The sequence below is a fragment of the Setaria italica genome, chromosome VI (assembly GCF_000263155.2).
Source record: "Setaria italica strain Yugu1 chromosome VI, Setaria_italica_v2.0, whole genome shotgun sequence".
NCBI classification, from domain to species: Eukaryota; Viridiplantae; Streptophyta; class Magnoliopsida; order Poales; family Poaceae; genus Setaria; species Setaria italica.
Genome location: NC_028455.1, coordinates 28263389 through 28272617, shown reverse-complemented (window position 1 = coordinate 28272617; position 9229 = coordinate 28263389). Strand labels below are relative to the sequence as shown.

Below are 9229 nucleotides of genomic sequence, written 5' to 3'. Positions count from 1 at the left end.
CATTTGCTAACGATGGATTAATTAGGCTTAATAGATTCATCTCGCCATTTAGCCTCCATCTGTGCAATTAGTTTTATAATTAACTCATATTTAGTCCTTCTAATTAGCCTCCGAATATTCAATGTGACACGGACTAAACTTGAGGGACCAAACGCCCCCTAATTGATTTTCGAACTGAAAAGGAAAACACTCAATTCACAAAAATTGTAGGAATTACGCTGTTTTCAGGAAAAAAAACAAAAAACAGTCCAAAGGCCCACACTATGACGCTATGGAGGTGTGGAAGGATCGAGAAGCTTTTCTTGGACAATGACATGCATTTAGGACCCACACAAGAATTAGGGCACTCCAAATAGCAACAAAAAAAAAATCTACTCCAGCTAACCTAGCCTAGCCCGTTGCATTCTCATTACAAGAGGGATATCCATAGTACGCGAGTAAATTTCCTGCCATTGAAATTTATATAGATCCTTTGTATACCATCGAAATTCTTAACTTCAAAGGCAATGGATAAAATTTCACATCCCTTGGTTGCCATTTCCGTCAATAGCTGTTAAATCTCTCCCACTGACTAGATGGTCCCACATTCTATAGGGTCACTGCCGTTTGATTTGAGTACCAAACTTGCCCCTCCTCCGATGACAGAACGGGCCCACATCTCATCTCTGCAGCAGCCTGAGTCCCTCCAAATCCTCCCAAATCGAACTGCTGGAACTGGAGTCTGCGGCACCTCGACGAGTGCGCGGGGGTCGAGGACGGAGGACGAGCACGCGGACGGAGCGGCCGGGACCAGCACGCACGCATGGATGACAGGGCCCGCTACGCGCGGGGAGGACGTGACGGAGAAGACGAAGCCGGCGAACTCCGGCAGCGGGCCCACCACGGTCCACTGCTTGGTCTTGACGTCGAACACCCAGAGCGCGTGGCGCCCGCCGCCGCCCTTCCCGTCGAGGGTGCCCGTGACCACCACCTTCTCGCCGCCGCCGACGTAGACGGCGCACGTCGTGCCGGCCTTGAGCCCCGGCGGGTACGGCCCGACCTCGCGCCACCCGCGGCGGGTGCCCCTCCACTCCATCATGGCGTTCCCCTCGATGCACTACACGCGGCCCCGGACCACGACGTGCGCGGCCGACGGCGGCGCCCGAACGCGCTCCAGCCTCCTCCAGGCGCGCGCGGCGGGGTCGAACCACTCGGCGTCGCGCGCGGCGGAGGCGAGGGCCGGCGCGGGTGGAGCCAAGCTCCAGCTCCGGAGGCGTGGGCGGAGGGCGGCACAGGCGCGGGGGAGCCTGTCCTGGGGGCGGCGCGGCCACGGCCACCGGCCAGGGAGACCGTCTGGGGCCGGCGGAGGCGAGCTCGCGGCCACAGCCTCCTCGCGGGAAGTCTGTCCTGCGGGGCGGCGCGGGCGAGCCCACGGCCACGGCCGCCGGCCGGGGAGCCCGTCCCGGTGGCGGCACAGGCGAGCCTGCGGGGCGGCACGAGGCAGGAACGAGGAGGGAGGCGGAGAAGATGGGGACGGCCGGGAGAAGGTGGAAAGATAATGGGAGGGGCATAATCGTCTTTTCCACTGAATATAACAGCAACTTAATAGCTAGTGGACGGAAATGACAGTGAAGGAAAATGAAAATTGATGCAGTTATGAAGGGAACTGAAATTCGAATTTCAATAGCAATAACGGAAGTTGTATATTTTTAATGGGATTGAGGGAATTCTCATGTTACGCCTATCCATCAAGTTACATCAAATGATAACTGCAGGAGATAATGGCGCTTAAATGCAGTGTCAAGGTCTATGGCTGAGGCCCTCCACTGGTCGCCATCATGGAGGGAAAGATTAGGTTAAATGTCCTATTAAGTCATGGAAACGGCGCAAGCCCCAGTGGCGAGACCTGGGAGGCTGTCCGGGCGCAGAGGCATAGTTCCCTTCCGACGTATACGATAGATTGTGAGGAATAAGGACACTCCACGGCATATCCAATATCATGTTGCATTGTTGCCCATTAAACTCGGTCCCTTTGTGCACCATGTGTAGACGCATACCTCTGCACGACTTGAGCCGTAGGAGTATTCATTATGTTTTGTGTTGTCATGCAAAAAATGCCCCATGTTTCCGCACCATGTGTAGAGATAATTCTTATTTCGATGCATGCACTTCATATCCTCTTCAATGCCGGTTAAAAAAATTGGCATACTCCATTGAACTAATTTTATCACAGTGAAAGATTTGTATAGAAGGATTTTTACACTAGTTGGAAAAAAATAAAAGCCGTCCATCTAGGGAAGTGCCTAGATCTACCTAGAGAAATGTACCAATAGGTACCAAATATGTGGGGACCAAGTAAAAAAAACATTGGGATCAGTACCCAATTTAATTTAATTTTTTAAATTACCTTACTCAGATCAACATCAAGCAAAATATTTAAAGAAAAGTACCTGAGAGTAACCACTGGTACCTTACAATATTTATAACAAAGCTCTTTGTACATACTCTTTTTTAAGTAAGACTCTTACATTACCACTGTGGCAATTAATGTAAAAGAATCTATACAAAATCAGGAGAGGCGACCGCAAGGAATAGCACATTTGTTAGATCGATGCACATCAATCAACACCAAGCCTTGCATGCTACAATACCATATGAATGAATGAATCAAATCAATCCAATATCAAGGCAAAATTCAATATGCATTGCTCTCATATTCATGAATCATGACCTTAGGAGATACTAGTAGTGAAATTACTTACTAAATCATTTTCTGATAAAAAATTGGCTCAAATTCTTTTTTCTTTTAATAAATGGCTCAAGCTTTAGATGTGTGTGTATTTGGTAAATTGGTGCATTGTTTTTTCGTTCTTGCACTTTGACTATCGATATAATTCCAATTGGTCTAACTTGCAATTCACTTTTGACTCCGTAATTTGTTGGATCATCCCCAAGACTCCAAGCAAACAAAAACTTTGGACATGCGAAGGGATGAACACAGGACAATATATAGATAGTGTGGGAAGTACGTAACACTAGTAATTAGGAAACAATGTCAAGAAAAATATGGATAAACCAAAAAAAGCAAAGGACCTCACTTTCATCCATACTTAAAACATAAAAGCAAAAGGACCTCACTGATTTAGGATCATACATGCCCAAGGGTGAACACAAGTCAAAAGTTTACAAGTTTGAGAAGTACTTAACATTAGTAATTGGATAAACCATGTCATAAACAAGGAAAAATAATAAAACCAAAAGGGCCTACTCCATCCATGCTGGGAACATTGTGGAATGTGCTCTGGAATCTAAAATTTTCCAGCAAGCTAGTAAGGAGAGCTTGCACCCTAGTCGTCCCAATAGTTTTGGCCATATATATACCCCTATTAAGTAGCATGCATTCATTCAACATCGATCTTTTGTAGGATTAAATTGAATGTATATGGCAATATATTGAAACATTGGTGCAATATACTCCTTTTATCCTTTAATTATAGTTACTCCTTCCCTTTCAAAGTCTAACATGATCATTTTTCCCTAACAAAGCAAGAAGAAATCTACAAAATGTTAACTATGGATCATGCATGCCCAAAGGGCAAAGGTGAACATAGTGCATACTTTAGAAGACGTGCCAAGTATTTAGCAATAGCTAGAAATTATTAGGTAAACCATGTCATAAACAGGATGAAAGCAATCAAAAGGACCTCACTCCATCCATGCTGCTATACATACCATGTTGCTACATAAATAGCAAACAAAATTATACAATATCAACCATGCCCATGGGCCATGGTCAAGGCAGGTCACAAGTTTATAGGGTGAAAGATGTAGTTAACACTAGACTTTAGTTATACCATGCCATAAACAAGGAAAAGAATAAAAGAAAAAGGGACTTACTACATCCATGCCAAAAACATGGCGAGAAATGCTTGGGGTGCTACAAGTGTCGAGGATTGCGCTAAGGAGATGTAGCCCTCGTTTGCCCAAGTTGATCCGCCCCTATACTCTACTCCTAATAAATAGCATGCCATAATATTCAACATCAATTGTTTTATATAACTAAAATTGAATGAGAGTTCAGAAATTGAAACATTATTATATTATTGAAATTATTGCATATTTTATTTTACTATTTTTTGCCCCTCCTCTAATTACTATAAAGAAGCAAGCACAAATATAAAGAAGTTAATTATGCCTAGAGGCGAATTGGAATGGTGTGAGAGGTGCTATACGGTTCTACTCCCTCTGTTCTAAAATGTAGGTCGTTTTGAAATCTATGTATCTATATATAATATATATTTAGGTGCATAGCAAAAATTATGTATCTAGAAAATCCAAAACAACCTACAATTTGAAATGACGGGAGTATTTATTAGGTAAGACATGTCATAAACAATTAAGGAGGAAACAATAAGGAAAAGGTAAGGGGCCTCACTCCGTCCATACCAAAAACAATGGGGAAGATGCTTGGGGTGTTACAAGTGTCTGGCAAACTGGTATGGAGGGTTTAAGCTCCGGTCGCTCATATAGATATCCCCGTATATATTAAATAACATGCTAAACTATTCAACATTTATCTTTGGTATGATTGAATTGATTCATGGTAATCCTCGCGGAAAAAACATGGTAAGAACTGGAATCACTGCAACAACTACGCATTTTGTTTTACGTATGTCCTCTCCAATAATTGGATAAATCAACACAAACTAAGAACAACACAAGGAAACTTAAGTTCTATAGGGATTATATGTTATCCTTATAGATGTACAATTCTTTATTTTGTCATGCACATCATCACTGATGACTACTACTACATCACCATTAATCCCGCTGGTTACCCATGGATCAGTACAGACTTACTGCATAGTTACATAAACATGATCAGTTCCAAACCCTAAGACCAAAAACCTAAAAAAAAGAAGCAAGGAACTGGATTAGCCAGGTAAACTAGATCAACACCAGCGTTATTTGCGTTGCGTTGATCTAGATTACCAGGGATTCGAGTTCCTGGCTTCTTTCTTTCTTCATCCAGCCTAGTCACTTTTATTATGTTCTCTCTCCTTTTTTTGGTGCTAAAAGAACTGGCACGGGTCGGACAGCGGCACGCCCATGAGCCCCGCGTCGCCGTGCCCCATGCCGTCGTCGAGCAGCCAGCTCTCCAGCATCGAGAACGGCGGCGCCGGGCCCGCGTCCTCCGCCTTGCTCGTCCCGGTGGACCCCTCCGGCGTCCGCGTCGTGCCGCTGCCGCTGTGGCTCGCCGACGCCGCGCCCTCGCCGCCGGAGACCGCCGACGCGGACGACCTGGACCCGGACGACGCCTTGCCGCCGCTGCCGCTGCCAGCGCGGGGGCGCATAAAGTCCTCCAGCAGGCGCGCGATGTTCTGGGTGCTGGACGCGTACGCCGCCTGGCTGGCCGGCGCCGGCGCCGGCGGCAGCGGCAGCGGCTCCGTCTTGGCGGGCGGCAGCATGGGGTCCAGGGACAGCGCATCACGGAGCGCCTGGCGCGCGGTGTGGATGTCCGTCTGCAGGCGGCGCTCCCACTGCCCCTTGTCCGCGGCGGACCTGCCGCTCTTCGCCTCGGCGGCGCCCGCCTTGCTGAGCTTCTTCTTCAGGTGGGTGTTCCAGTAGTTCTTGATGTCGTTGTCCGTGCGCTCCGGGAGGTACGACGCAATCGCCGCCCAACTAACCAAGCACGAACAAAAAGACAGCCGATCGTTAGGGCTCTTCCGAGGAATCAGGAATCAGGAATCGCACAGGAGCATGCCGAGAAATCAGTCGATCTCGAAGTGGGAATCGAGCGGGGTTATATTACCGGTTGCCGAGCAGCGCCTGGAGGTGGATGATGAGCTTCTCCTCCTGGACGCTGAAGTTGCCGCGCTTGATCCCGGGGCGGAGGTAGTTGGTCCACCGGAGCCGGCAGCTCTTGCTGCAGCGCATCAGCCCTGGATCCATCCATGGACAACAAGAACGAGTCAAGAAGAAAGAAACAAAACAAGGAGATCCCAGCAGGATCCCGTACGCAGGGGCACTGGGCACGTACCGGTGTTGGTGGGCACGGCGCGCCAGTTGCCGGGCCCGTTGTCCTGCACGTAGGAGACGAGCACGAGGTCCTCCTCCGGCGTCCACGGGCCCTTCTTCACCCCGGTCTTCTCGCAGCACGGCGGCCTCCCCATGCCTCCTGCCCGCTCCTCACTCCCCCGGCAGCCCTGGCTGCTTGGCCAGAAAGGATGAGGAGATTTGACCCCTGGCTCCTCTCCCTCCCCTGCCCCCTCTCACTTTCCCGGGCGGTGAAGTGCGCCGCGAGACAAGCAAGGGTCCAGCGCCGGATGGTGAGGCCGGTCGGTGCCCGGCTGGGGGCGTTTATATAGGCGGCCCCGCGCAGGCCTGCGCGGCCGGGCCCACCACCCCGCCTGCGTTTGACCGCCCCGGGGAGGAAGCGGCCGGGGCGAGAGAGAGGCCGGACCCAGACAAACTCTCTCCTCCCCTTTCTGGTCGGCTGCAGTCTCTACTGCTGCTCCTTACACTGCCACTGCAGCGCAACGAGCCACGTCCACGTACACGGGGACGGGACCCGGCCAAGGCCGTGACACGCGCGCGCTCGTCGTCGACCGCTGGCCGGCGTCGACGTCGTCACCGCAAGGCCGCGACGGGCGACGACGACGAGGACCGGACCGGGAGGCCGGAATCAGAGGCGGCTAGCTAAAGGCAACAAAGGGCGGGCGCCCGCTAGCGACACGGGCGCGCACACGCGCGCGCCAGGGCGGACCAGGCCACGCCAGCCGGGCTCGCTCTGGAGCCTGCCCGTGCCCGGACCGAGCCATGCCGTTGCCGGGCGTCGGCCTCGCGCCGTGTCAGTGTCGCGTCGGCGTGCAGTGCGCGCACGCGGCGCGCTGTGCTGCTGCCCTGCTGCACGTTGTGGACGGAGAGCGCACATAATGCATGCGGTTCTGGGTTGTTTTCTTGATGGAAATCGACACGATCTGATGGCAACCATTCCGCCGGTCGGGGTGGTGGTCTGCAACGCCGACGTGTTCCGGCCGAGGAACTGACGGGAGTCAATCTGCTACGTACAGGCCGCTTTATAGCAGAGACGGCTCGATCGGATCGGTCGCAGGTTCAGCGTGGCTTCGGACCTCGGACCTCGGATGTGTTGGGAGGCCTTCAACCTTGCGTCACGGTACCTGCCGTCGTCTGTGTTCGATGTAGCAGAAAAAGGAAGGCTCGTTCAATGCATGCTCCGGCTTCCGGGGGAGTCATGTGTGAACGGCGGCTCGCCTGGTGCACCGGTACATGGACCAAACGGCGTCGCGCATGGCCCTGCTTTTGTTTCTGGAAAACTGCGAATTCCTCACGGCTTTGAAATGGTATGCAAAGCCTTGCTATTAGGAAAACGCAAAGATATGTTTTTCAACTGGTATTCTTGAAATAAAAAAGGGGAAAGTTATTAGTGATTTTGCAAATGCCCCCTTTTGTTTTGGTTCGTTTTGCAGGAATGGTCCCTGCATCGTTTTGTGTGCCCGCCGGAGTCGGTTAGTTTTTGACTAGAGTGCAGTGAAGTAGTGAATCTTACATGCACCCAGAGCGTGTACTGTTTTTTTGTCTCGTTTCGTCGAAATTGTTTGACCGGAGCGTGATGAAGTAGTGAGGTATTACATGAACCGAAAGCAGCTTTTGCAGTTGTTTTGTTTCATGCAGATTAAATAGTCTTGCATCCGCTGCATGCGGAAGTAAGTTGACAGGAATTCCATGGAGAGGTGATGCGGAAATGCACCGTATCTGGTTTTTGATTTTCTTTTATTCTGTAGAAATTAAATGGTCAATGCACCCCCGCTCGAGTGAATGCTGAAATCAGCTTGACCGGAGCGGAGCGTGATGAAGTAACGAAGTTTACATGCACCGAAAGTGGCTTTTGATTTTATTTTGTTCCATAGAAATTAAATAGTTTCGCTCCCATTGTATGCGGAAGTAGGTTGAGAATCCCACACAAAGGTGAAGCGTAGATGCACCATATCGACTTTCGATTTTCTTTTATTTTGTGGAAATTAAATGACGCACCCGTTCGTGCGTGCTGAAATCAGTTTGACTGGAGTGTGATGAAGTAGTGAAGTTTACGTGTACCCAAAACAGCTTTTGATTTTGTTTTTTATGGAAATTAAATATATAGTTTCGCATCCATTGTATGAGGAAGTAGGTTGGGAATCCCACGCAATGGTGAAGCGTAAATGCACTGTATGAGCTTTTGATTTTCTTTTATTTTATTCTGTGGAAATGAAATGACGCACCCGTTCGTGCATGCTGAAATCAGTTTGACTGGAGTGTGATGAAGTAGTGAGTTTACGTTTCGGCTTTTGATTTTGTTTTTTTATGGAAATTAAATATATAGTTTCGCATCCATTGTATGAGGAAGTAGGTTGGGAATCCCACGCAAAGGTGAAGCGTAAATGCACTGTATGAGCTTTTGATTTTCTTTTATTTTCGTGGAAATTAAATGGTCTACGCACCCATTCGTGTGCATGCTAAAATCAGTTTGACTGGAATGCGATGAAGTAGTGAAGTTCACACGCACCAAAAGCGGCTTTTGGATTTTGTTCTATTCCGTGGAAATTAAATAGTTTCGCATCTATTGTATGAGGAAGTAGGTTGGGAATTTCACCAAAAATGAAGCGTCAATGCACCGTAGCGGGTTTTGATTTTTCTTTTGTTATATGTGAAAATAAATGGTCTACGCATCTATTTGTGCAGGCCGAAATCAGTTTGACCGGAGTGTGATGAAGTAGTGGATTTTATAACTTTATATGCACCGAAAGCGGGTTTTGTTTTTTGTTATGTTTCATGGAAATCATTAGTATCGCGTGCATGCGTAAGTTTATTGGAATCCCACGAAGAGGTAAGAGGTGAATCGTAAATGCCCCGCACCAGGATTTGATTTATTTTTGTTTTGTGGAAAATAATGGTCTACATACCTCTTCATGCAGGCTAAAATTAGTTTGACTAGAGTGAGAGGAAATTGTGAAGTTTCTATACAAATAGAAGCGGGTTTTGAAACTTTTTTGTTTCATGGAAATCAAAGGGTCTCCCCCCCCCCCCCTCCTTGTATCCTAAAATTAATTTGACTGTAGTGAGATGAAATAGTTGAATTTTATACACATAAAGCGGGTTTTTAATTTTTTTTGTTTCAAGGAAATTAAATAGTATCGCGTCTGATGCATGCGGAAGTAAGTTGGTTGGAATCCCATTTTATTTTCCGAAA

The 9229-nt window shown here is 48.5% G+C and overlaps 1 protein-coding gene across 1 annotated transcript; it reads right to left on the bottom strand.

The window, feature by feature from the left end:
* Nucleotides 1-4622: 4622 nt before the first annotated feature.
* LOC101776398 (myb-related protein 306) lies at nucleotides 4623-6298 on the bottom strand. Its single transcript, XM_004973474.2, has 3 exons — nucleotides 6020-6298; nucleotides 5792-5921; nucleotides 4623-5661 (listed from the first exon to the last, which is right to left on the bottom strand). The coding sequence occupies exons 1-3, from the start codon at nucleotides 6150-6152 to the stop codon at nucleotides 5052-5054; spliced, it is 873 nt and encodes a 290-aa protein (XP_004973531.1). The 5' UTR covers nucleotides 6153-6298; the 3' UTR covers nucleotides 4623-5051.
* Between the last annotated feature and the right edge of the window lie 2931 nt (nucleotides 6299-9229).

What these genes read in the sequence shown, in the direction of transcription:
- LOC101776398 (XM_004973474.2), bottom strand. Translation starts at nt 6,152, where the DNA reads ATGGGGAGGCCGCCGTGCTGCGAGAAGACCGGGGTGAAGAAGGGCCCG. An exon ending in CGCCGTGCCCACCAACACCG is followed by an intron (nt 5,922 to 6,019) that starts GTACGTGCCCAG and finishes GGATGGATCCAG; the next exon opens with GGCTGATGCGCTGCAGCAAG. An exon ending in CAGGCGCTGCTCGGCAACCG is followed by an intron (nt 5,662 to 5,791) that starts GTAATATAACCC and finishes GTGCTTGGTTAG; the next exon opens with TTGGGCGGCGATTGCGTCGT.